This window comes from Tauraco erythrolophus, chromosome 12, assembly GCF_009769465.1.
Source record: "Tauraco erythrolophus isolate bTauEry1 chromosome 12, bTauEry1.pri, whole genome shotgun sequence".
Taxonomy (NCBI): domain Eukaryota; kingdom Metazoa; phylum Chordata; class Aves; order Musophagiformes; family Musophagidae; genus Tauraco; species Tauraco erythrolophus.
In genome coordinates this window covers 12,547,230-12,572,363 of record NC_141476.1, presented here as the reverse complement: position 1 = coordinate 12,572,363, position 25,134 = coordinate 12,547,230, and the positions used below count along the sequence as shown (strand labels likewise).

General features: G+C 55.0%; 1 protein-coding gene across 1 annotated transcript in view; it reads left to right on the top strand.

Annotated features, from left to right (window-relative positions):
• Positions 1–25,134, top strand: part of PLXNA1 (plexin A1) — a 103,480-nt gene that overhangs the window by 39,340 nt on the left and 39,006 nt on the right. Inside the window, 4 exon segments of the mRNA XM_086618773.1 lie at positions 1,896–2,049; positions 2,661–2,760; positions 11,465–11,579; positions 17,960–18,160. Of these exon segments, the coding sequence (XP_086474899.1) occupies positions 1,896–2,049; positions 2,661–2,760; positions 11,465–11,579; positions 17,960–18,160 (570 nt within the window).

The following is a 25,134-nucleotide window of genomic DNA, read 5'->3' as shown; positions in this document are numbered from 1 at the left end:
GCCATTGACGAGGGCTGGCCTATTGATGGAGATAATAAACCAGTTGATGATTATTCAGAAAAGACATAAGCGAGCAATAAATATTTCTCCGTAATACAAACAACAGCATCAATAGCCTGTCTCTGACCCTGGCCTACAGTAGATGTTTTGGGACGAGACTTCGATGCTCTCTCTGTGCAGACAGGAAGGATGATGGACTTCCCCAAAGTATTTTCCAGGCCATTAGCACCAGGAAGAGAATACAAAACAGCATATACTAGCGATAAAGTTTTGAAAACTGCCAGGTCTGGATATCTGGCACTCAGGAATTGCTGAGGAGTTCCTTGGCCTGTGGATATTTGTAACAATATAATATTAAATAATTACTATTTTGTAATACATAAACAAATGTTGAGAAAAGCCCAGGAAACAGAGAAGGGTCTCATTTTTTTCACCACAATACAGAAAGGGCGTATGGGATGGACTGAATGGTCAGAGACAGCTTAGTTTGACATTGAGTTTAGAAAAACTAACGGAATCAAAAATGGATGCTGGATACAACTGATCAAGATTTAAGGATGGAGATATAATTAATGCCAGTCAACGCGGTTTTATGTCAAACAAACCTCATTTTGTTCTTTGATGAAATTATGACTTGAATTAGAAGAGGGACTATGGGGATGTGATGTCTTTAGGCTTCTACAAGGTGTTTGACTGGGTACAACACAATGTTCTGATTAAAAATTAGCATTATACAATATTGATAAAGCATGTGTTAAGTGGATTAAGAACTGGCTCTGTGACAGATCTCAAAAAGTTCTCGTCAGAGGGGAATTGTCACTGGATGGAAACAGTTTGGAAAGTGCTTCTGCAGGGTCTAACGTTCATTGGTAATGCAGAAATAAATGCGAGATGGCTGCAGATGGGACCTGCTGGAGTGCTGGGACTGGTGGAGTAGTATGGGGTGAGATTCTTCTGCAGAGCAGGTGGGTCTGGGTGGGGCTGGTTTAGCAGAGAAATTGGGGTTTGATATTACCAAGTCTAAAGTTAGATATGGAGGGAGAAGATAGGTGTTCTCCCAGCACCTTGGAAACAGTTCCGGGGCTGATCCCTCACTGTGGGGCTCTCCATGCTTGTTGGGCGAAGCTGGGAGCTGGGCAGCTGTCTCCTGACCGATGGCAGGGTACTGCACAGGGTTCTGGTGTGGTCAGCGTGGGGATGCTGAGCTCAGGCTGGAGTCCAGATTTGAAAGGAGGAGGCTGAAAACCTCCCGTAAACATCATGTAAATGAGTTGAAGGCTGGAGAAAATGCCTTGCAGTGAGAGACTTCCAGAGCTCAATCTGCTTAGCTTATCAAAAAGAAGATTAAGAGGTGACTTGATTACAGAGTATAAGTGCCTTTACAAGGAGCAAATATCAGGGACTAAAGGGCTTTTTAATCTATCAAGGAAAGGCATAACAAGAACTAATGGCTGGAAGCTGTGAAAAATTCAAATTAGAAATAAGGCAAGCATTTTGTAAAGTGAGAACTGCTGACCCCAGGAATGACTTTGCGAAGGAAGAGGTGGATTCCTTCCCTCCTCGGCTTTGCCGAAGTGGGTGCCTTTCCGCGAAACACTCTAGCCCTGACGCTGTGCTTGGTCTCTGCAGAGGTGAGGCATAATGGCTTGTGGTATGGAGGGCAGAGGACAGAGCCTGTGAGTCATTCTGTCTTTTAACCCGTTGAAGTCGTCTCTCCTTGCTTGAGCGGGGAGGTTTGCTTGCAAAAACCCGGAGCAGGTCTCCCTGCTATGCGTGGGTGGTGGAGGAGGGATCATGCCCCTGGTCTTTTCCGTTGACTGGACTTACACATAGCAGACATGGAGGATTCTTTTTTGCTAGTTTTCCGTGTTGATGCTCTTGCCTCTCCTCCCCAGCTGGTCCTGCAGGCCTGGAACGTGCCAGACCTCTCGGCAGGAGTCAACTGTTCCTTTGAAGACTTCACTGAGTCCGAGAGCCGCATCGAAGACGGGAAGATCTACTGCAGCTCTCCCTCTGCCAAGGACGTCATCCCCATCACCAGGGGCCGCGGTGAGCTTGTGATCTAGAGTGGGGAGAAAGCCTCGGACAAACCTTGTCCCTCTTGTTGCTCAACAGCCAGATGTAGAGGAGGACAGTCCTCCTGTGACAGTGATGCCTGGTCCCTGAGCAGGATCCGAGTTGGGTCCTTGGGGTGCAGGAGGAGGAGGATATTGCTGCTCATGGGGACTTGCTCTCCTCTGAGCCAGGGGCACAGCTGCTTGCTGACATGTTCTGTGCACCAGTCCCAGTCACCCTGGCCTCGTTCCCCACCTATGAGCCATTCCTGGGCAGATGTGCTGTAGGTGGCCATGGGCTCTAGGACATATTCTGCTCACTCCAAAACTGTTAAGCTTCACTCTAGTACCACTGTACAACACAAGGCACCTGCCTCCATGCCAGCAGGTTTCAGTTAGCTGTAGGGGCTCAGAGCTGTACTTGGTCTCTGTTGGCCCATTTGATGACTGGGTGGGTGTGGCTGAACACTTTTTATTGCCAAATTTGGAGGATTTTGTTGGTTAACTGGGCTGAGTGGTGGTGCCCAGCTCCCTTCAGCCCATCACAAGCCTTGGGCTGTGCACTGTGTCCTTTCTGATGCCTTTTTCTACCTCGATCTCTCCCAGGGGACAAGCGAGTGGTGAAGCTCTACCTGAAATCTAAGGAGACGGGGAAAAAGTTTGCCTCCGTGGACTTTGTTTTCTACAACTGCAGTGTCCATCAGTCGTAAGTGGCCTGGGCTTTGCGAGCTTGTTCTGGGGACAGGTTGGTGGGGCAACGTGAGACTGAGAGAGACAGATCTCAGCTTTGTGGGTGCTGATGTTGCAAGAGGAAGGGCAGTCAAGTATAGTGGTGTTTGCAGCGAGAAACCTCCTCCTTTTGCCCTTGTAAACTGGGACGGTGACCAGAGCACCCACAGTTGGTTTGGGTGCGTGGGAACATGTAGCATCAGGGCAGAACCTCACTTAAAAACAAGGCTTTGGGTTTGGCAAAGCTTTGGAAGAAAAAGTGAATTTACTGCATTGCAGACTGTAGCAATCCATGTGACCAAAAATGCCAAGCATCTTGTTATTCCTGGAAACAGTTAATAGGAGTGATTTGGCGATGCAAAAGGAGAAGCCTGTGTTTTCCTTCGACATGGTACCTGCTTCGCAGGCTTGTTGGAGAGCGAGCTGGAAAGTTACAGCTACATGGGACGGAACATGCTGCATGTCCTGGGGCGTTTACCAAAGAATTTCCTAACTGGAAGTAATTGTGAATTTGCTTTCTTGTCAAGCTGCTGTGAAATGTACTCCACCTTCGGGTTTTTAGGTAGTTTCAGATATGCATATGATAAAATAGAGGTGTGGATTCTAGAATAGAATGTGCTGTCTGAGCAGGGTGTCTAAAGCCTCTGACGGTGAGCTCCTGATGAGGAGCTGTGGACGGTGTGCTTGAGTGGTGGGGAGATGGCTCTGCTAGGGCAATGTTGGAGGAGACGCTGGGGTGTGTTTGGGCAAAGAACTCGGAGCTCAAGAATGCAAGTGATTTCATTACCCTGCCAGAACCCTCCCATGGATGGTGGTGCTCCGGCTGATCAGTAATTATAGATAAACAAATGCAGAGTGATCTCTCTCGGATGGCTTTTTGCAAAATGTCTAGCCTGACTCGATGAGGGGGGGATTCTGCTGCAGGTTACTCCTCCAAAGCCTGTTAGGATTTTCCACTTTGATCAGGGAAAAGCAGGTGAAATGCGGGCTGGGTACCTGCCCTGAGCTCCAAGGCAGAGATGTGTCAGAGGAGACCCCTGCAAACCTCATGCATCAGAGGGGTTTCTGCTCCGTTCGCTCTTTGCACAGGGAGTGGGTCTCGGCTCCTGGGAGCACTTTGCCGACGATGGGGGAGAGAGTTTGCAAACTTGACTTTCTCTCTCACCTTGACTCCCGAGATGAGCCTTGTCTCCCTTCATGTCGGGCGGTTTCAATAACATTAGCTCAGCTTTGGCTGGGGCTGGCTGCATGACATTATTTTGCAAATCAAAAAGCAGATGTGACTTTTATTTTTCTAAATGGAAGAAAGCAGACTTTTAAGTATAAATGGCATCGGATTCCATCCAATCGGGCTCCTGCATTTTGGTCCAGCGGGAAGAGGTGATGAGGGAATTGGGGTTTTATGTGCCTGACACGGAAGGGGAAAAAAACCTACCCCCCTCCAACCAAACCTACAACAAAGAGCCCTGACTGATTTATTACTGCGTTGATGTTTAATTTTGGATGCATTATTTAAAAAGGCTAATTATGGATGCATTAATATTTATGGGCTCCGGTTGGAGCTGATAGAAAAGTCCATGTTCTAGGCTGGTGAACATTAGTATTATTTTCTTTACGTCAAGAATTTTAGGGTTTGGAGGCAGTTTTAACTATGTGACCTGCAGTCGAGTCATAGCCAAAGAGCATGACAATACCTAGGATGATGCAATACTTTTAAATACCATTTGCAGACAGGCGTCTTTAATGGATCTCTTCGGAGTTAATGGCCTTTCAGATCCAGGTTTCATATTTTGTGGAGGAAAATCTATACGTCAGCCTGATAAATTCTGTATTAGGAACAATATGCTTTTCCACCAGGCTAATGTTTTTCCTGTGGAGATCTCTGATCACCGTGCATTACGTTTTCTTTTTATATTTGGGCAGCTTTGCTTAGGTTGGAAGCCAGAGGCCTGTGTGTTGAATCATTTCTCAGCTGAGGACGAAATGTTTAGATGAGATTTTTCGGATGGTTGTGGAGAGATGGGAGAATTATGAGGCAGCTCTTCGCTGGTGTCAGCTGGGGTAGCTCCAGGGAAGCCAATGCAGCTCCACCGCGTACACCGGGGAGAGCCTGACCCTTCTTGTCTTCAGCAGACATCTGGAAAGGCATCAGCAAAAGGCGCCACTGAGGCCCTTTTGCAGGCTGTGGGGCTGATCCTGCCGCCACGCGAGCATCCTGGCTCTCTCGTTTCTCACCGCCTTGCAAAATGCTTCTTCCTGTGCCTTTTCAAGGACTGCTGGAACCAGCCTGGCCCAGGGAGGGGTTCCAGAGGGAAGACACATCTAATCCTTTCTCCTGCAGAGGAGGAGGGGTACAGAGGAGTTTGTGCTGCCTATGTTTGGCTTGTGATAGTCCTGGCCAAGGGGTTGCCTTCCAGGTGGAGCCCTGTTGCTGTCCCACCTGTTATTGCAGGGCTTTATAGTGTCACCCGGTGTGATGGGACTGTCCCCATCGCAGCCCAACATTGCTGGCTCCTGGGGTGCTTCTCCATGCGGAGTCCCTGGGAGCCCTCATCTGGGACTGGCACCCTCTCTGGGGCTCCGTTCCTTGCTCCAGCAAGGTCACCTGGCAAGCTTCTAGGGGTCCCAGCTTGGTGTGCCGCACCCCGGCAGCTTCGGGGCTCCTGTGGAGCTCAGGCAGGCGTTACAGGCCGTGGCATCTTTTGGCCATTTTGCTCCTGAAGACTTGTACATCAGGCAGGGGATGTTTCTGACTGGGCTGTGAGAGGTGCCTTGAACGAGGGAGTGGAAACTTGGAGGTCGATGCAGAGCAACGGGTCCCTTGCAAAGGGGAATGTGGGTGGCTGAGGGTCGCTGCCAGCCCATGGCAAGGAAGCAGGGCTGCCCACACAGGCTTGCCTGCAGCTCCTGCGGACAGACTCTGGTTCCTGCGGTGGAGGATGGGATGGAAAACCCCGTGGCAGAGACTGGGGTGGATTCCCCTGGGGATTTCCTATGGGGCACTGATCAAGCGCAGGCGTTTAAAGACCCGCTCGGCGCCTTTGATCGTCTAATGAATCAGCCCGTGTCCAGCGCGTGCGCAGGCAGATGTTGAGGTCGTCTTTGTCAGCGCTAAACTCCATCTTCAAAGCATTCGTGGGGAAATGAGTCCCCTTTCAAGATAAAGATGTTAACACCAGGCTCCCTGCCTGCCTCTGGCAGAGCTTGCGCTTGCTGGTGGAGTGGGCGAGTGGGGAATCCTCCCGGAAAGCCAGCGAGCAAATCCAGGGAATACCGAGGTGTATTTCTTCCCACTATTTCCATGTTTGCTCTCTGGGTGTCCCCTCTGGAAACTCTGCTCCATAAATCCTGTTGCAGTTTGGTGTTTTGGAGTGCGTGGCTGCCGGGAGGGGGCTGGGGAAGAAAACAAGAGCCTTCGGCACTTCCTTCGATGCTGTGGGTAGGTTTTGCAGCACTGCTGGGTTTTGGAGCAGGCTTTCCCTATAAGCCTCCATTAAGTAAATGGGATTTTAATGCGTATCACAGGGACTGGGAGCAGCGGGGCAGTGCAGGGCTGGGCTGCTCTGGTGGCTGAGGTGCCCATTGGCACCCCTAGGACGATGCCAGCCCTTGTGCCGCTGGGCTCCTGGCTGCAGCCGTTCTGGCTGCCCGCACCGCCAAGCTGCCCATGCACGGCGTGGCTGCTGCTCTGCTGGCCCAGCGCTGCTCAATTCCAGATGCTTACAGATGCTGTCTTTTCAAAGGCACGGACAGATGGCTGCAAGCAGTCGAGTGACTGTATCTGAGTAAGCACAGTTGAGCTGTGAGGCCGTAACAGATCCTTTTGTATTCCTGGACTGGGGCAGGTGGAAAATCCTGTAGGATGGCCCCAGAGACTGCTTGGGATAACCTGGTTTATGACATGCTTGTTGTGAATGAGGAGGGCTGGTGCAGCCTGGTGGTGTGTTTCAGTGAGGGGAGGCAGCTGAAGGTATTTCAAGTGAATTACCTTAAAAACCAGGGCCTCATTCTGCATCCTTCGACCAGCATGATGGTGGATGCCCTGGACCACCCTCCAGCAAGCCTACGTGCCCAGCCCCTACCCTGTCAGTAAGGCCTTTGGCAAAACCCAGCGGGGATAGAAAAGCGTCAGGCTGGCATGAAGGGAAGGGCAGAAACGGATTGAGATGGGCAGGGATGGAGGGAAGTGAGAGCGGATCTCCCACCCCACCCCTCTCCTGGCTCTGGGTCTGGGCACCGGTTGGGAAGGACAGGGCTGCCTGCAGGTCCATGTAGAGGCTTGGGGGGCACTGACCGTCTGTCTGTTCCTGCTGCTCTTCAAGGTTTCCCCCCATCCTGGGGGAGGAGAGACGGATGAGAAGCCCAAAGTGCTGCAGTTCAGCCCCTCAGCCCTGACAGCTGCTGCTCCAGATGCAGGCTGAGTATTTGCTAAGGAAACATCCTCCTTGCCCAGAGGAGGTCTGAGGAGCCGTCAGGAGGCTTGCGGGCGGGCTGCGCCGTGCGTGCGCAGATGCTGTTTCCATCCGCACTGTGTTTATAATTTCCCTTCTCGACGGACCTCCCCTGCTCTGCCCTTGGTGCCATTGAACTTGCCCCTGTCCCTTCTCCATGTCCTCCCTCCGGGAATAGGCTGCTCCATGGAAATAGCCCCAGTGTGTGTGTGTGCACACGTGTGCAATGCTCGCACCCCCCATCCCTCTCGTGTTTGCTGCTCAGGCTTATCACACCCTTGCATACGCTGGTTTTGTTTTCTGCTTTCCCTGCTGAAGAGCTCTGGGCTTTTTCGGGCACATGGCACGCCTGGGGCTGGGAGCGCGGGAAGGAGGGTGAGTGAGGAGCCCAGATCTGGTGCTGCCGGCTTCCCATCAGCTGCAGTATTGCTTCGGATCAGGCATGGAGACAGCTGCGACCTCGCTGTGGTGGCCAGAGGTGCCCTCTGCAGAGCTACCCTTGCACCCGGTGAGGAGCTGTGTCCTCCGAAGCCACCCCTGGCTCTGGACTCATCCTGAAACAACGCTTGTGGCCCTGCACCTGCCCTGGCGATGCGCCCTGCTCTGAGATGCTCCTTCGCTGTCCTGCCGCCCTCTCTGCACCGCTGCTCTTCTGCAGCCTTGGCAGATGTTTCCCTAGTGCGGCCTCAGCCGGTTTGGGAAGTGGAGGGGAGCAGTGTCAGGAGGTCTTGACCCCACTGTGTAGCAAGTTGGGGACAATCGTGGAGGCTGTGGGAAGGCTTCGGCTTTGCCCCTGGGTCACTCGAAAGTGGGCAGGGCTGCTTGCTTTTCTGGGGAGGTTGCAGGCAGGCAGTGAGCCTGGACTTGTTTTGAGATGGGGAGCTCTTCGCACTGGATGATCCTGAAACATGGGTCTGAGGTTGGGCACCGCTCCTCTTGCACCAGGACCTTGGGATGGAAGGGGGCACTGCCGGCGGGTTTGACCCCCTTCCCCCTGCCCAGGCTGGGCGGCTTCTCCGCCTGGCCCCTGGCAGGGCTGGGAAGGAGGTGGATGGGGAGCAAGCTGTGGGTCCATGTCTGCGCGGCACCCCCAGCCTCAGTTTTCTGCCTGACTGGGCTTCTCACACTCCCGGCACGCTTCGAGGAGGGGGGGGACTTCAACACATGAAGGAGAGCCTCCCTCTAATTATCAGGAGTGATGAAAGCCTCTTAGGCAAGAAGTGATGAGGGAAGAGTGCCTGACCGTGGGAAGGAGAGAGACGGCACAGATGGCATCATGCTGCCGAGCAGCCTGCTCCCGCGCCGGCAACAGACAGCAGTGACACACGGACACACCGAGGATACGGCCCCGACTGCGCCGCCCAGCCTGACCTGCAGCCGGGAACCCCTCCCTCGGCTCCTGCCCTGCGTTTTGGGCAGCCTTGCAGGGAGCTAGGGGGGGTCAAAGGGACATGCCGAAGGCAGCAGGACTAAGGTGGGCTGGCAGTGGGGTTTCACAGCGTTACTGGCACCCGGGCACTGACCTGCTTGTCACTTTACAGAGTCTTTGGCCAGCTGGGAGGTGCTGACCCAAACAGGCTTTAAAAGCAGTAGAGATGCTGTGGAGTGAGACGTGGTGGTGAGCACTCTCATGGCAGCGTTCGATGTCCTTGTGGCAGATGGAGGACCTCAGCAGAAGGGAGAGTGTGAAAAACATCTCTGAGGATGGAGCTCTAGAAACAGTGTGGTTAAGTTAGAAGCATCTGGGAGGGCTGAAGGAGAAGTGGGGGATCCCTGCACCTCGGGCGTACGTGGAGGATAACCTGAGATGCTTTAGGTGTGTATGTGTCTTTTGGCAAGTGGAGACCAAGAGGTGGGCTAGGACCTACAGTAATTAAGTGGCAATGGAGAGACCCTCAGATGAGGAGAGTCCTGAAATAGCCAAGATTTGGCTTTGATCCTGAAGAACTGCCAGGGTGCCCAGGGCAGGGCTGCGCCGGGTGCTGCACCTGCTTTGAGGTGCCTTGTGAGGTGGTGGAGAGGGGCCTGGGGAGTCTGTTTGCCAACCCTAAAAGACCTGGTAGCTGGAAAACCTCTCCTGATGTGTTGCCTTTGCAAAGGGCTGATTTCATGGGAAGGTTGGTGGTTATGCCCTGGCATGTGGCTTGCGACTCCTTGTACCATGCTCCTTTCTTGAATGACCTCTCTGCTCTACATGGATTGCTCTACTTCCATGAGGATTAACTGATGCTTTCCCTGCCCCGCTGCCTCCACATCTTGGATTTTCCTGTGCACTGGTCGCTGCTTGAGCCCTTATCGGGAGGGCAGGAGCAGTCCCTTCGCTTTGTTTGTGTCCCTTGCTCCCCCCACCCTATGCACCTTCCTCCATCAAAGGAACCAGAGATAGGAGGCTACGGCTCTGCTTTTAAGTTGAATCTCTGCAGCTGAAATAAAATTGCATATATTTGCATAAGGAGCATCTCAATTAGCATATTTGTGGGTAAAGCTAAAAGGGCTGTTCATTTGGAAGTGAAAATGTGAGCGAAACATGGAAATGACTTCCAGCCCCCTTTGCAAGCAGCTTAATTAAATATTTCCTTAGTGTGTGCACACGGATTTGGGAAGCTCTTACTGTATATGTAATGGTGTGTGAAACCCCAGGGCAGGCAGGGAGCGGTGGCCCTGTGAAGCCCGAGGTATGTGTTTGTACCTAGCACTGCCTGCACCCTGTGCTGCCTGTACGTTGCACTGCCTGCACCCTGCGCTGCCCGCTGCTGTGGCTCCTGCCACCCAAGGATCCCTCTCTCCAGGAAGATTTTCCTTCTGCCACCTGGCATGGTGATGCTGTGTTTTTCCCATTGTTTCCCGGGGGGTAGAGGCAGAGAAGGGAGTGTGTGATTTAGGAGCTGGAGCTGGGCAGGGCTGCCTGCCTCCTGCCAGAGCTGCATTGGGGGGAAGATCCTGCCTTTGTTTAAATAGAATTGCTTTGTGCCCGATCCTGTTCATGCTTCGATCAATGAGAGCAGGTACGAGTCTTTTAGGGAGAAAAACAGTACTGCTGCTTTTTTTTTCTTTTTTTTTCTTTTTTTTCCTTTTTAAAGCCAAGTTGATTATTTTTCTTGCCTGCAAGCTTATACCTCAGCATCTTTCCCCTCTCCTTCTCAGGAAGGCAGCCCATAGGGACACCTGTCCAGCAGAGGCTCCGTGCTCTAACGTGGGACCTCGCCGCCGCCCTGGGACAGCGTGGTGGGGAGGGCTTGGTCCCTGCCTTCTGCTCAGGACCAGAGCCCTGAAAGCCGCCCTTTGACCCTGGGGGCTCCATGGGATCCCCCATGCTTGCAAACAGGGCTGCCCCGTGGTGCTGGGAGTGCGTGCTTTTGGCAGGGGTTAGCGAGTGGACCGGCTGTTAGGGTGCTGCTCGTACGAATGGTCGCACAAGGAGGGGACTCTGTAGGTCCCCTCCCGTGTGGGCGAGAGGCATCAGGTCCCTGGGACTGGTTTCTTCGGTAAGAGGGATGCGGAGCAGAGCACGGGGCTTCCTGGCATCCCCGGGTGCCTGCGTGCATCCCCGGGGAGAGGGGAGCACGCGCGATCCCACCGCACAAAGAGCCTGGAGAGGAGGCTGCGGAGAGAGACGGAAACGTGGCGGGCTGGAGGGAGGTGGTGGAAGCGTGTACACACACACACATGCACGCGTGGCTGTGGAAGGCTGAGACAGGGGGACTGAGAGAGGGGGTCACACACAACCTATTGTGAGCGGCTGAAAGGCGCTACAGTCCCGAAATGTTAATCCGACCCAACCTTTCGCCAGTTATAATTTTCCTCTCAATGAGCGTGCATTAATCTGGCCCCTTCTCCCCTGTTCCCCTGCCATGCAGAGCCCTTGTTCCGCCACCTCTTGCTAAAATCGCCTTTCAGCGAACCCAAATAAAGCTCCCAAAGTCTGGAGCTCGGCCGCACCCTGGGAGCGGGGCAGACAGGGTCAGCTCCGAGCGGAGGAGGGAGCGTGGCTGGCCTGGCTGCGGCACAGACCCCGCGCTGCCCGAAGGGCCATTTCCCCTTGCCGTGCTATGGGCAAAACCCAGGTCCGGAGTGTGCAGGCATCTCTCGTCCCAGCCCTGCCCCGCGCCGGAGGGGTCGGAGGTACAGGATCCCCTATGGATGCTGTCCCATAAAGCATCCTGAGAAGCGTCCCGGCGGATCCTGCTGCACCGTTGCCCTAATGCTGCCCACTTTGCTCTCTCTCTGCAGCTGCCTCTCCTGCGTGAACGGTTCCTTCCCCTGCCACTGGTGTAAGTACCGGCACATCTGCACCCACAACGCCGCCGACTGCTCCTTCCTGGAGGGACGCGTCAAGCTCTCCGAGGTAAGGCGACGCGAACGAGCTCCCCTCTCCTGTCCTGACCCTGTGCCCTGTGGGGAAGGGTTTAGAAGAGGACAAACTGCTTTGGAAACCTTTCCCACCGCCTTGCTGAGGCTGCCTGGAAGCAGTGAGGCAGGAGTGGGAAGCGGCGCTGGGACCACATGCCTGTGGGGAAAGGCTGTGCCTGGCTGAGGAGTGCTGCTCGGGGAGTCAGGTGCAGCCAAGAGCACTTTAGGCTGAATGAAAGGAAAAACAAAGGCAGAGATGCCGAAGCGTTTTCCTTTGATGTTTTTGAAGGGAGCAAGCTTGAACTGTCACTGCAAAACAACTTGTTTTCAGAGAGGAGAAGGTTGCAATCCGTAAAACAAACCGTTTCGCTGCACCTCACGCCGCCTTTGTCTCAAATGCTTTGCTAAGGAATGTGTTCTTTTGTGGGAGTTCATCTTCCGCAGCATCCGTGCCACCCACCAGGGAAACCTGTCACTGGCAGGGTGCTTGCAGGAGGTCCCCATGTCCTCAGCTTGTGGTGACATATCTGGCTGCTTGGGTTGAGTCTGGAGGTCCGGCCAGCAATTGCTGGCTCTGCAGTAAATGCTGATTCGGGTCCAGAAGAGAGAGTTTTGGGGAAGGAGAGTTTCTCCCCTGTCCTGGAAGGGGCCTCTGGTTGAGCTTACCTGGTTTTCCACTCTCCTGTGCAGAGGCCCAGCAGGAAGGTTCCTGCTGCTTGATGGTTGCTGCTGGGAGCAAAACCATGTGCTGTCCTCACAGGAACTGCTGAAATGGGTGTTGGCCTGGAGAAAGCGTTTGCCCCAATCATCTCAGATAAAGTTTAGTCTTTGAGCTCCAGCAGAGCTCTGGTCGCATAAGCCTCCTCGGCCAGGACTGCTCCCTTGGAGCAGAGGTGAAACAAAAAGGCTTGTCTCTGCTTCACAGACCATGTGTGAAGGCAAGCAGCCGAGATGTCCCTCAAGGTCTTTGCCATCCTGGTTGACACCGAGAGGAAGTCTGCCTCAGCATCTGCCTGCTCGGGAGGAGCAGTGAATCTTCATCCTCTGTAATTTGTGTCTTCTGAGGTCTGCCCTCATCCTCAGTGAGGACCTGTGGGCTCCCGGGTCTCCTTCCAGATCAGTGCTGTTGTATTCCCCATGTCCCCCTGCTTCCGTGCTGGGCTGGGAGCACACGTGGAGTTAGACGGCTCCCTCTGCAGCAAAGATGCCCTGAATTTTTTTGCCTACCTCTCTGCCTCTGTCATCACTCAAGGAGCTCAAGCGCTCCAGGAGAGGATGGGAGAGCTGGGCCATTACCCTACCATTGCCCAGCCACCAGCAGCACCATTGCTCTTGTGCCAGCGATAGGATCCATGGAGTAGCATCTTCCCAGGCACTGGGTCTGAGCCCCGTGTAGCTTCCCTGCTTCCTTGGGGTGAGTTGACCTTGGCTGGATGCCAGGTGCCCACTGAGCTGCTCTGTGGAGCTCAGGTGGGCCCCTGGCAGCCAGCCAAGGTTTCCCTGTAGAAAGCTGGAGCCTCTGGTCCTGCTGCCTCTCCCAGGGGAGCTGCTGTGTCTATGGGGAAACATTTGGGCTTTGCAGCCTGCAAAGAGAGGTGCTTGGGTCTCATACTTGGGTGCTCCCCGGTTCGAGGACTCCATGGACATGCGGAAGATGCTGGTGTCCCTGCACGGGGCTGTGCTGGGCTCTTGTCATGATCCTTACTCCAAGCGTGGAGCTGAATGAAGCCGTCCCTCAGCCAAGTGCATGAGGAGAACTGGAAAAGCCCAACCGTCGCTCCCACACGTGTGCAGACGGGGTTGGCGCTTGTCATTTCTGCACGGCAACAGGCGAGCGCCGGCAACGAGACTCCGCTTGTCAAACAGCCCCTCCTGCCCCCCGCGCCGCCGGCGAGTGTGCGGCTGCCTGGGCTGTGCCACAGCCCTGCCGCCAGCGCTCCGCGCCTCTCGGATGGTGCTTTTCACTGCCCCTTCCACCAGATAGCCAAACTCCAGCCTCTGGCAACGTCCCTCACCTCCCTGGAGGTATCATCCAAGTGCAAAGGGGTTGCACCATGCTTATGGGTGCCGGAGTGGTTGAGGGGCGAGAATGAGCTCAGCCTGGTGGCCTTACAAGAGGGAGGATTCGGTGATGGGAAAAGATGAGAGAAAGCTGTTTTCTCCCAGCTTGTGCCCTAAAGAAATCCAGCGAGGGATCGGCCTGTCCCAGGCATCCCAGAAACCTACTCTTGAGGTTGCACTTCCAGCCAGCCCCGGCATTGCTTCTGCAAATCCAGACCACTGGAGCATGGTGGCTCTCGTCTGCCCGTTCCCCTCGCCGAGGGCATGGGGAGGCTGCTGGGCTCTTCTTCCTTCCCTGCCAGGCGAACCCAAAAGCATCTGGTGGTGTCTCTGGGGCGCTTGCCGCTGTCCCACGGGCCAGCTGCTTGGGAACTCGTGTCACTCCCAGGCACAGGCAGGCTGTTCCCCCGTGGACCTTTTGGCCGCCCTGGGACCTGGAGCAGTGCCTTCCTTGAGGTTTGGAGCGTCTGGCTCAGCCTGTTTGCACATTGGTGTGACCTTAGCAGTTCCCGGCATGGGGATGGCGAGACACCCTCAGACCAGCTGCGGCTGTGGGCTGTGTCCAGGCTGGGATGAGACATCCCGTCTCCATCCCCAGCCGTCCCTGTCCCCAGCAGGATCGTGTGGTGGGTGGGAGGACTCTGGCACCGCTGGACAAGTTAATGGTAGACGTCCAGCCCCGTCCTCTCTGTGGGAGGACATCTAACTGGGAGGGTTATTTTAAGCAGGATTTGGCCTGTCTGCGTTGGTCAGAGTGTGGTGGGTGCTGGTCAGGAGAGGGAGGGAGGAGGGTTAACAGCAGCGCTTAACTCTATCTCTGCTGGTACCCCTCCCGGCACTCGCAGCACAGGCAGTGGCTTTCTTTTCTCTCCAGGGGTGGGAAAGGGGCTGTTCAGCCTGGAGAAGAGAAGACTCCGGAGTGATCTTTTAGCAGTCTTCCAACACCTGAAGGGGGCCTACAGGAAAGCTGGAGAGAGACTTTTTACAAGGGTGTGTAGTGATAGGACAAGGGACAATGGCTTTAAACTGAAAGAGGGGAGATTTAGATTAGATGTAAGGAAGAAATTTTTTACTCTGAGGGTGGTGAGGAACTGGAACAGGTTGCCCAGAGATGTGGATGCCCCATCCCTGGCAGTGTTCAAGGCCAGGTCAGATGAGGCTTTGAGTAACCTGGTCTAGTGGAAGGTGTCCCTGCCCATGTCAGGGGGGGTTGGAACTAGATGATCTTTGAGGTCCCTTCCAACCCAAACCATTCTAATATTCTGTGATTCTATGAAAGCAGCTGTTGGCAGGAAAATGCCAAGAGTTGACCCATGATGCTCTGCCCGGGGCATGCCAGGAATGTTTGTGTGGATTTCTGGAGAGTGGCAGGACAGGAACAGGGGTGTGGGTAGGAGCGACCACTCATGTAGGTGTGCCTGAACCCTGGGCTCTGGAGATCACCCTCTGCTGTGACTTGCTCTGGGGTGCAGGGCTGGGGAAGGGATGATGAAGCAGCACAGGCTTGTGGTGTCGAGTGGTGGCCGTGGGGTGATCAATGATGGGTGCTGGGGTCTCCTGTCCCAAAAAGCTGCCCTCCTGCCATGGTCCCAGCTGCTGCAGAGGGCGAAAGGCTCCTGGCCTGTGGGAACCAAGCATGTCGGTTTAGCCTAAGCAGGTTCAGCTTGTGTTTGTTCTTCATTCCCCCACCAGTGGGAATGGCTGAGGACTTGGAGGGACACCCCAAAAGCCAGGATCAAGCCCAGCCCCAGACTGCCTTCATCCTTGTCTCTACTGATGCCACAGCCTTACAGCTGGAGCTGGGAGCTGCTGGAGAAACCCAGACCGTGGCATTTGCAGCTTTGCTCTAAAGCTCTTACCTCTTGAAACAAACCCGGATCCCCTTGTCATGTTCTCATCCAACTAGAAAAACGGTTTTAATGGAGAGAATCCGAGTTGTGGATGTTTGGGAATGTGTGTGTTGGGGCCTTGCTTTTCTGCTTGTCCCATCCATTTGTAGCTCCCTGCTTCTGGGAGGTGGGGCTCTGCTGCGGGAGGACTGTTTTCGGCAGGACGGGGAGCTCCGTGGGCTGTGCAGAGCGTTCCCAAGGGATGTTAAGTGCCGGGCAGTGTTGGGGTGAGTTTTGTCAGCGGTTGGAATTGTTGTAGGGGAAATGATCTGTCCCGGTGCCCCCACCCCTCCGGGCACCCCGCGCGCCCACCAGCACCAGGTGCTTCCTGCTTGGGCGCAGGCTGACATTTTTGCTGGATGAGGCACTTCTGCCGGCAGATGCGGAGCATGTGATATCGCTGGGGACTCGGCCCAAACCACGACTCAGCAAAACGAGCCTGCCTGCCTGCGCAGGGAGAGGGGCGCACGTGCTCGCCGCACTCCCCGGGCACTGGTCTTGCGAGCATCTGTGGTGAGCCCAGCTGGGACGACATGGATTTACCCACTGCCCCGGCCGGGCCGGCAGCAATAATTATGGCAAAATAAAGAGGTGCACGTGTTGAGGAGCGAGCTGGAAGCTAATTCTCGCCAACTGAGTGCATGCCCTGCGGAGAAGGCACGTGCCACTCGTGGGGTCAACCTGTGATGCAGAGCGGGATCAAGCAGACGAGGACATCTCCTTCTGTCAGCACTTCTGAGCCTGAAGGTGGTGGGTACCGAGTGCCTTGCAGTGACGGGGCCACTCTTTATAAGTGGCAGTGGAGTGTCCCCACTGTGAGCTCCAAGCTGATTCTGAAGGAGGGAGCAACTTCAGCCCCACTTTGCAGAGGGTCAGCCGTGATATGGAGCAGGGAGGTGGCAAAGCAGTGCTGAGGGTCCCCAGACTGTCCCAGCCCTGTAATCATCGCTGGGCTGGGACTGACACTGCTGTTCCTCTCCACTTTCGTTTAGCACGTGTTGGGGATAAATAGTTTCTCCTCTTAAAATTTGTGCTTTTGGGGAATACAGGCTTGCGAAGAGCAGGAATTAAAGAGTAAAATGAGTTGGGGGTTACTGTCAGTATTTGCTAAATGAAACAATTTCTTTTTCATTTCTTTGCATGATTTGAAAGTTAGGTTAATCCTACGGGCTGCGATACAGCCCGGTGCTGCGTGGGTTCCGGCCTGTCCCGCTGCGGGGTGGCAGGAGGCAGCTGGGCAGCGTTGGCCACGCATGGCTGCCCATGGCCTTGGGGCCAGAGCTGTCCCTGCAGCTGTGGCAGTCAGCAGCCGTGCAAGAGCAGCGGGGCGGCTGCGTCCACCCCCAGCGCTGCTGCTGCCGTTTCTGGTTTTGGAGCAGCTCGTTTCAGCACACGTTATTCCCCCTTGACGTTATTTCAAGCCGATGCTTCCAGGAGTCACTGCTGTGGGTGCAAGACCTCCGCCCGGCTCAGCAAGGCCGGTGTGGGATTGCATCAGGCTGTTGTTGCCGAAGTGGCACCCGCCGGGGCCGCAGAACTGTTTTGCTGCCTGAGCTCATTTATTTTTGCTCCCTCCTGCTCCCCTGTGCTTTGCACACAAGGCTCATCGGCTCCTCTGGAGCAGCTGGAAGCTAGCGGCTATTAAAAGTCAAATGCTTTGCCCTCCTGATGGTTACTACCCTGGGTGCCTGGGGGGCCAGCACAGTAGTGCCGAGCCTCTGCCCATGCCTTCCTCCCAGGCTTGGACTCACCGACATCCCCTTGCTGGAGCCACTGTCTTCTGGGCAGCCTGCAGCTGGGCTGCTTGGGGTGACGCTGCCTCGAGCTGGCTGTGGATAGAAGCAGCAGTGGCAAAATTCGCTGCACAACAGGTTCTCTGCAACACTGCAGAAGCACATTGCAGTCTCAAAGGGGTAAAAGGCTTCTCTGTCCACTTGTGAAGGAAGGGGGATGGAGGCTGTAAGGGAAACAAGAGGACTGAAGGGTAGCCTGACAATGGACAACCCCAGTGGGTGTTAACTCTGAAACCTACTGACTACAATGATGGCATTAAAGTCTGTCTCATTACTGTTCATTTTGCCCAAATGTGTTCTGCTGTTGCAATGCCAGGTTGAAGGTCCCATAGCTGAATCCACTCCCCTTCTCCTGCCTGGATCAACCTGAGCTGTGGAAATAAGCTGAGGGCACTCCACTGCCCTGCTGCCACATTCCTCTGCTCTCCTTTTCTGTCTTCAGGGCTTCCGTCAGAGCAGCCATGAGATGCTGCTTTAGGTTGCCTGCACACAAAGATTTACTCAACCGTGTGCTCAGGGTGGTCTTTTTGCAGCGCATTGCCCAGCCTGCCAGCCAAGAAGGGGTTGCAGGGGTGCTGGGGGAGGCTGCGTGGTGTTCCTGTCTCATCGGCTGCCCCTTGTTCCCCTTGCAGGACTGCCCCCAGATCCTGCCCTCTACCCAGATCTACATCCCTGTGGGCGTGGTGAAGCCCATCACCCTGACGGCCAAAAACCTGCCCCAGCCGCAGTCCGGCCAGCGCAACTACGAGTGCATCTTCCACATCCCCGGCAGCACCACCCGTGTCACTGCCCTGCGCTTCAACAGCACCAGCATCCAGTGCCAGAACACCTCGGTGAGTGCGTGGCTCAGCTCGGCGCGGGCTTCGTTTGAGGGCTGCTCGTTCCTCCCTGTCCTGGGAGCTTCCCAGCTCATTGCACAGCCGGGTTTGCTCTCCCATGGGCAGGTAACGGGAGTTTCTGATGCTCATGGGGTGCAGTGTGGGCTCTCCCCCACCTCCCCGCTGGGCTGTGACACCTGCTCCCCTGCACCAGGAGGCTGCTGCCCAGGGTTGTTCCGCATAGGATCAAGCCAGAGCCACCCTAGGGAAGCTGCCAGGCTTTAGGAGCACTTCCAAGGAAATTGGCTTTGGAAAGCTGAAGAAAGTTGCCTGGGCCAGAGCCAGCTGGCCTGGACGTGCTGGAGCCTTGCCTCCCTCTCCCCTCTGCCTGCTCTTGCTCCCCCCTGACGCCGAGCCATCCCGCTTCACAAGCAGGATTGAGCTAACATCTTCCCCGTGTCTCGCTGCGCACGCTCCCCCACGTGCAGCCATGCCTGCCAACCCTGCAAATGCTTCCCCCACTCCCCTGCAGCCCCTGTCCATCCCCGGCTCCGTCTGGCAGCTGCCTCATCCCCCTGCCCACCCTCCGTCCTGGCCCTGCTGGCTCATCACTCCCTGCCTCTCTGTCCTTGCCCCCTGCCGCTCCGCTGTTTAAGCTCTCTGCTGCAGGCAGCTCTGCCCTCTGCGGCTCCTTGTCCCTAACCGAGAGGTGTTTCATGGCCCCTCACTGACCTACGTGTGTGCCCCACGCTGCGTGGCAATCCTGTGCAGGGAGCACCAAGTCCATGAGCAAACCCACCCAGGGTGTTAATAGCCCCCTGGGAGCCGGTGTCACTCAGCTGCTCCGCTGGGCTCTGCACCAACCTGCCCTCACCCGCGTGGAGCCGGCTCCTCCGTTTTCCCTCCCGTTTAATCCTTTTCAAATTTGTTTTCCATCACTCACACTGTGAAAGCTCGTTTGTAACCTAACACCGGCACCGATCCCTGCTCCCTGGTCCTCCGGTGGCGCGAGTGACATTTAAAGGCCATTGAAGATGAGTCCCAGTTCCCTGCCACGCTCCCAGGGCTGTGGAGCCTTTGGGCAGGAGGAGCATCCCGAGCTGCTGCCTCCTGCCCTGGGCAGCAGTGCGGGGGGCGCTGTGCTGCCAGGGGTCTGTCTTGGCGACACGCGGTTTGTGAGGAGCAGGAATGCTCCCCGTCCTGAGCTGCCGGCTGGAAACATTGTTCGTGGGTCTGTGCCCACTGGAGGAGAACGCGGGCAGCAGCACAAAGTGCAGGCCCCAGGGAGGAGCAGGACCGGAGCAGTGCTGGCAGGGCTCTGCTGCAGGAAGCAGGTAGCTTAAGCAAAGGTTTGTTGTCTTTGGTGGGCACGAACGCTGGGGTGGGCACGAATGCTGCTGCGTTCAGGGAAGGAAAGAAGCCAAGCTGAGGTTGTCCCTGGTGTTGATTGTGACTCTCACCAGGGCTTCACCACGTGGATCTGACCCTGGCCCTAGTGTTGCCCATTGCCTGCACGGCTCGGTGTTGGTACTTCAAGGGGAACATGATGGATGTGTGTGTGAAGAGACATCACCGTGGTGAGAGTCCCTTTGCTGAAGTCTCGTTGTTGCTGGTAGCCAGGGTTGGCTGCTCTGTCTCCATCACAGCCATGTGGGAGGTTTCTTGTGTGTCAGCCAAGCCACTCTTGTTCCGGCAGAAGGCCGGTTACATCAGGTACCTGCCTGGTTGTCCGAGGGCTGTTGTGCAATGTGCCTGTGCCTGGCCCCACTGCTGGAGCACCTGGGGCTGGAAATGGGCTGCAGGAGCCATTGCCCCATTGCAGAGCATGGAAGCAGAGTGGCCTCTGTCCCAAAGAGAGAGCTCAGCCTGCAGGGACCTTGGCCAGGCACAGAGCTGTGTGTGCACCCGGGAGCTGAAACTGTGTCTGCACAGGGCACAGGAAGTCTGTGGGAGGAAGCAGATGTTGGCTTGCAGACTTTCATCCCTTGTGGTGATTTACTGGTCCCCAGCTTTGTGGGGACATCTTGTGAGCCCCTGCCTGGCCAGAGGCCCTCAGCCAACCCAACCTCCTACCAGGTCTCCTCTGTCTGCATCTGGCACAGCTGGCAGCTCCTTCTTGCCCAGTTCTTCACCGTGTGGTTTGATTGCCTTCGTTCCAAAGCAGTTTGGGGTGGTGCATGCTGCAGGATGCTCCTGACGGAGAAGTGCCACAGCTGCATGGTGCAGCCTGGTGGCTCCCAGGGGAGAGGTGCCTGTGCCAGATTGGTGCCTTTACCTACCGGAGGTGGGCTCAGAGAAGCATCTGAGTCATTTGGACTCATTTCTGCCCAGTAAGTTTCAATTTGCAAGGCAGGAGGAAGAGACAGAAGCAAAATCCACTGCCTGTGTTTCCCAAGGAGTGTCATGGCTGCCAGCACCGGTGTCATGAACTGCACGGCCTTTGCAGCTCTTGTCCAAAGGGGTGGGATGGCTGGAGGTGTGCCTGCCCACTGTACGGACCCCACACAGAGCTGAGGTGACCAACACCTCCTCCCAAGCTGACAGTGGGGGATGTTTGACCTGAAAATTGCCAGGAAAGCCTGGAAAGCAGAGCAAATCGTCCAGAGAGTGCGCGGAAGGCATTGTGGGCTGCACAGGAGTGGGTGGCAGCAGCTCCATGGGGCCATGGTCTCAGTCGGGAGACTTGGCTTTCAGGAGCAGCATGGCTTCACAGACGGAAGAAGAAAATTTTGGCTTGGAAGAAGCTGTCTTGCTTTCAGGGTCTGCTCGCCCGCTTTAACGTTTGAGGGCATTTAGCCAGCTTGCTTTCTGGTGTGGGGGATTCGGATTCACACTTCTGTGGTGCTTGTCTCCTCCCTGTCTTTTTTTGCAGTCCATCTGGCTGGTTGATAGCACTTCAGGCTTCCGCGCAGTCACCCCCATCCGTGACCCACCCGCTTCTTCCATTAGGATTCATTTTTCGGGTTAGGATTTTGGGTCTTGCCTGGTGTGGAGGACACTGGGGAGTGGAGAGATAGGGAAAGGATGACGTCCTCCTAGCCGGCAAGTGAGGAATGGGTGTCCTCTCCTCGGGAAGGCATTTAAGCACACTTTGTTTCCAGGAGTTCAACGGGATCTAAACAAGAGGTTAATTACTCTGTGGAATTAGGGATGCTTTTCAGAATCTCTGGTAAATGGAAGGGATAATAAGTCAAGGCTGCTTAAAACTCTTTGTCTTTTGTTTAGTTTTAGTGCTTGTCAAACTCCAATGACTTGTTAGCACTTTGAAGAAAAGACATCTTGGTTAAATACTCAGCAGTCCATTCATTAAGGTTTGAGTGTTGACTATAAACACCATTTGAGACACCCAATAGATCTTCAGCAAACTCAACTGAGACCAGCCTGGTGTTCCCCAGCATCCCAGGATAAAAAAGAAACAAAAAAACCCCTTTTCTGCCTCCTCGCTTCTGTTTCTTTTAGCTGTTCAAAAGGAAAGCAACCCTAGAAGTTTTCCACATACTTTGTAAAGAAGCAAAAAGAAAGGAAAAGCCTAATTAAGAACATAAATGCTTTGCCAGTAAACTATTTTTTTGTTAATTGATTACTTTAAGTCTTCTGGAGGCTGACATTTCCAGGCTTGCTTCTTGCAGTGGAGGATGGAGAGGTGGTCATCTGTCTTAATGTGTGCAGGTAACACCCAAGTTTTATTTTGCAGACATCCCTGACTTTGCCCATACTTTTCCATCTCCCATCCCTTAATGGGGCTGATGTTTCTGATTTCTGCAAAAAAGAAACAGTTTTGCTGTTGGAAAGTACGGCAGTCCCAATCCGCACTACTGCTTGTGGCACTGGACTTCATCCGATTTAGTCCTGGCCTTGGCAAAATGGCCACAGGTGTTTCTCACTGCCAAGGGTTTGGCTTTTTCCCTTCAGAATGTTCCTCTCAAGGCTGAAATAGCCCCCCAGAGTTTCTCTTTAAATGTAAAAGCAAGAACAACCCTTGATCTCCTTTCCACGAGCCTTTGAGTTTGTTGTCTCAGCACTTTAAATTAAGCCTCATACCTCAGTTACTTCCCTTTCCTTTTAACCAAAGCCCCACGTGGTGAAGAGCAGCTGCGTCACCTCCCCGTCCCCCTTTCGGCTCCTTCCTTGCTGACCCCCTGGCCGTGCCAGCCCTCCCTGCCCACCCATTTTGGCTGTGGCTCTGGAGGTCACACCCCTCCAGCCAGGCTTGGGTCGGAATATTCATCCAGGAGCCGCTCATCCCCGTGACAAAGTGATGTGGGTGCAGAGCAAGCCGGGCTGGTGAGGTGGGCACGTGAGTGGTGCCCAGTGCAGATGCTGAGGCCAGGGTGCCCAGCCCCAGGTGTGGGTGCTGGGAGGGCAGGTGAGACCTGACAGATTGATGTTTTCCGGGTATTTTTTTATTGCAGTGGAGCCTGGGTGTTGCCCTGACATATTCCCAGGGTCTCAGGTTCTCACTTACACCCTGCCAAATTTTGGGCAGGAGGAATCCAGGCGAAGAAGCTTGTATGTGATCGGGGAGGGAGGGAGGAAATTTATGTGAAAACAGCAAAAGGGGATCCAGAAAAAGGCCAAGTGTTACTGTCAAGTTGTGCTGTTGCGTGGATGACGGTATTTTCCTAGGCCTGGGGTGTATTTATAGAGGAACATAAATCATACACACATGCCCTGTTCGGAGCGCCGCACACCTCCGGTGTATGTATCTCTGATTAACCAGCCATGGAGGGGGAAACAGGATTGGAGCCCGCAACCCCAGCACTGTTCGCCAACAAAGCCGTGCTCTCCGTCCTCGCGGTGCCTACATTTATCTTTCCTGCAGCAGTGTTTAAAGTGAAAAGGGAGTATCAGGAGAGTTTGATAGGATCCAATTAAATTCCAGCAGATAAAATAATGATGAATTGCAGTTGAGCCCTGGCGAGACGCGATGTACATTACTGCCGTCCCCGTAGTGCGGGGAAGGAGTTGAGGTCATCAACTACAGAAAAATAGGACACAGCTGCAGCCCAAGCCCTCCTCCAGAAACGCAGCCCAGGGGGATGGGGCATGTGAGAGGGAGGGGGGTTGCAAGGGAAATTTGGACGTGTAGGTTTGCTTGCAGAGGGCAGAGGAGCAGCTCCTCTGCTGCCTTCCTTGGGGAGCGGGGTCCCTCCCTTCCTTCACGTGCTGGGTTGTGGCTGGAGTTGGGCGGATGCCAGGTGGCAAGGGGTGTGATGGCCGTGGGGCCACCTGGGCTGGAAAGGGCTAGTGCCTTTGGCTAGTTGGCATGGTGCTTGTAGGAGCATCTCAAAGTGCATCTTGGTGCCATCTGCCCTTGGAGTCAGAGTGCCCCCTTGCTGGCTGCAGCTCTGCCCCCACAGAGCACGGCTCCCTGGAGGTGCCTTCTTGGAGAGCTGAGTGCCTCACCCCAAGGGGACCTGGTCAGCTCTCAGTGCCCAGCGCTGCTAGCTGGTGGGTGAGCAGTGGGCTTGCTGAAACCAAATGTGAGACCTTCAGCAGAGGTGGCACCCACAGCCTTTGTAGTGTGCTGGGCTGGTGAGCATCTCCTGCGTGGGAATGAGAATTGGAGCCATGAGAAGCAGACGAGGTTGTTGGCTGTTACTTGGGAAGATGCCTGAGCTAAGTTGTGGGTGAAGAGCCTTGAGAAAGGCTTGGTGAGGAGTCCTCTTCCCTGAAACACATCCCTGCAGAAGAAGACCTTGCTGGGAATAGCCATGTCCAGATAAGTGGGGCTGGCACGTCCCCCATCAGCCCTTCCACGTTCACCTGGTAGACTGGCTGGGTTGGGTGAGGAGCTCACATCTCTGCTGCTGACTCACTCGATGACATCCTTTCTCCCATCCCCTTCCGTGGACCATGCTGCGTGAGAGCGCTTCTATTTTGGGTGCAGTTGTTTTGCTCTCAGGACTGTGCCTGTCAATTCCTGCTCCCAGAGCAAATGTCCCTTTCCCATAACTTGTCCTCGAGGCAGGGACCATGCCGCATCATCCTGTGGTGCAGCCAGCGGGTCCCGGGCACCTCTGTAGTGTGACTGGTGGTCTGATAGCAGGGCTGCCTGGGTCGGTGCACCCCCTTCTCACGACCCCCCGGCCTCCCCTCCTCTCCCACGGCTCATCCCAGATCACCGCCAGCCACAGTGATTGATTAACCGGGAAGTTAATAACAGTTAAATGTTTAATGGATGTTCATCACTGTGTTAGCTAGAAGCAGGGAGGAGCCAGCGTGGTGAGACCTGCTGGCTGCCCGTGGGCTCTTCTCTGGATCCCATGGGATGGAGACTTGTAAACGCCCCCCTGCCCAATCCCCACCTGTTTTGGAGCCTTCAGAGCCGGAAAGCGGCTGCTGTTTTGCTCAGCTGCTGCACTGTGGATGCTGCCATCTCCCTGGCTGTGACTGTGCCCGTGGGTGGAGAGGGCACCTTCCTGCCCACGCTGCAGCACAGCCAACTGCCAGGAGGCCTTTAGAAAACGTCCTTCCAAATAAGAGGTTCTTTGGACATTAGAGTGGGACCGGGTGGACCTCAGCATCCCATGAGGCTGAGCCCTGAGCTCCTGCGGCTGCAGCTCCTGCCTGTGTGCAGCCAAGCCACTGTTCCAGCTCCATCATCCCACAGGGACCAGTGATGGCATCCAAGCCACGGGTCCCATGCCTGTCTCTGCAGGGCAGGTGAGACACTGCTGACGGAAACACAGACGCTGAGGATGCATTTTTTATTGATATCCACGTTCCCTTGGTGATCCCAGGCCATGAATGCCAGCCAGGGCCATGACTCCTGCTCCTGCCCACCGCTTCCCTCAGCGTGCTGCCACGCTCCTGGCTGCTCCCCGCCATCTGCTCCAGCTCCACACTGCGACGAGTTCAGCGTCCTCAGCACGGTGGCTTGGAGGAAAGGCCCTGTCCTTTCCCAGACAGATACCTTTCCCATGTCTCTTGTGCATGTGCTGTCTCGGGGCTGGTGCATGAAGAGTTAATGCTCTCCCTCCCTCTTC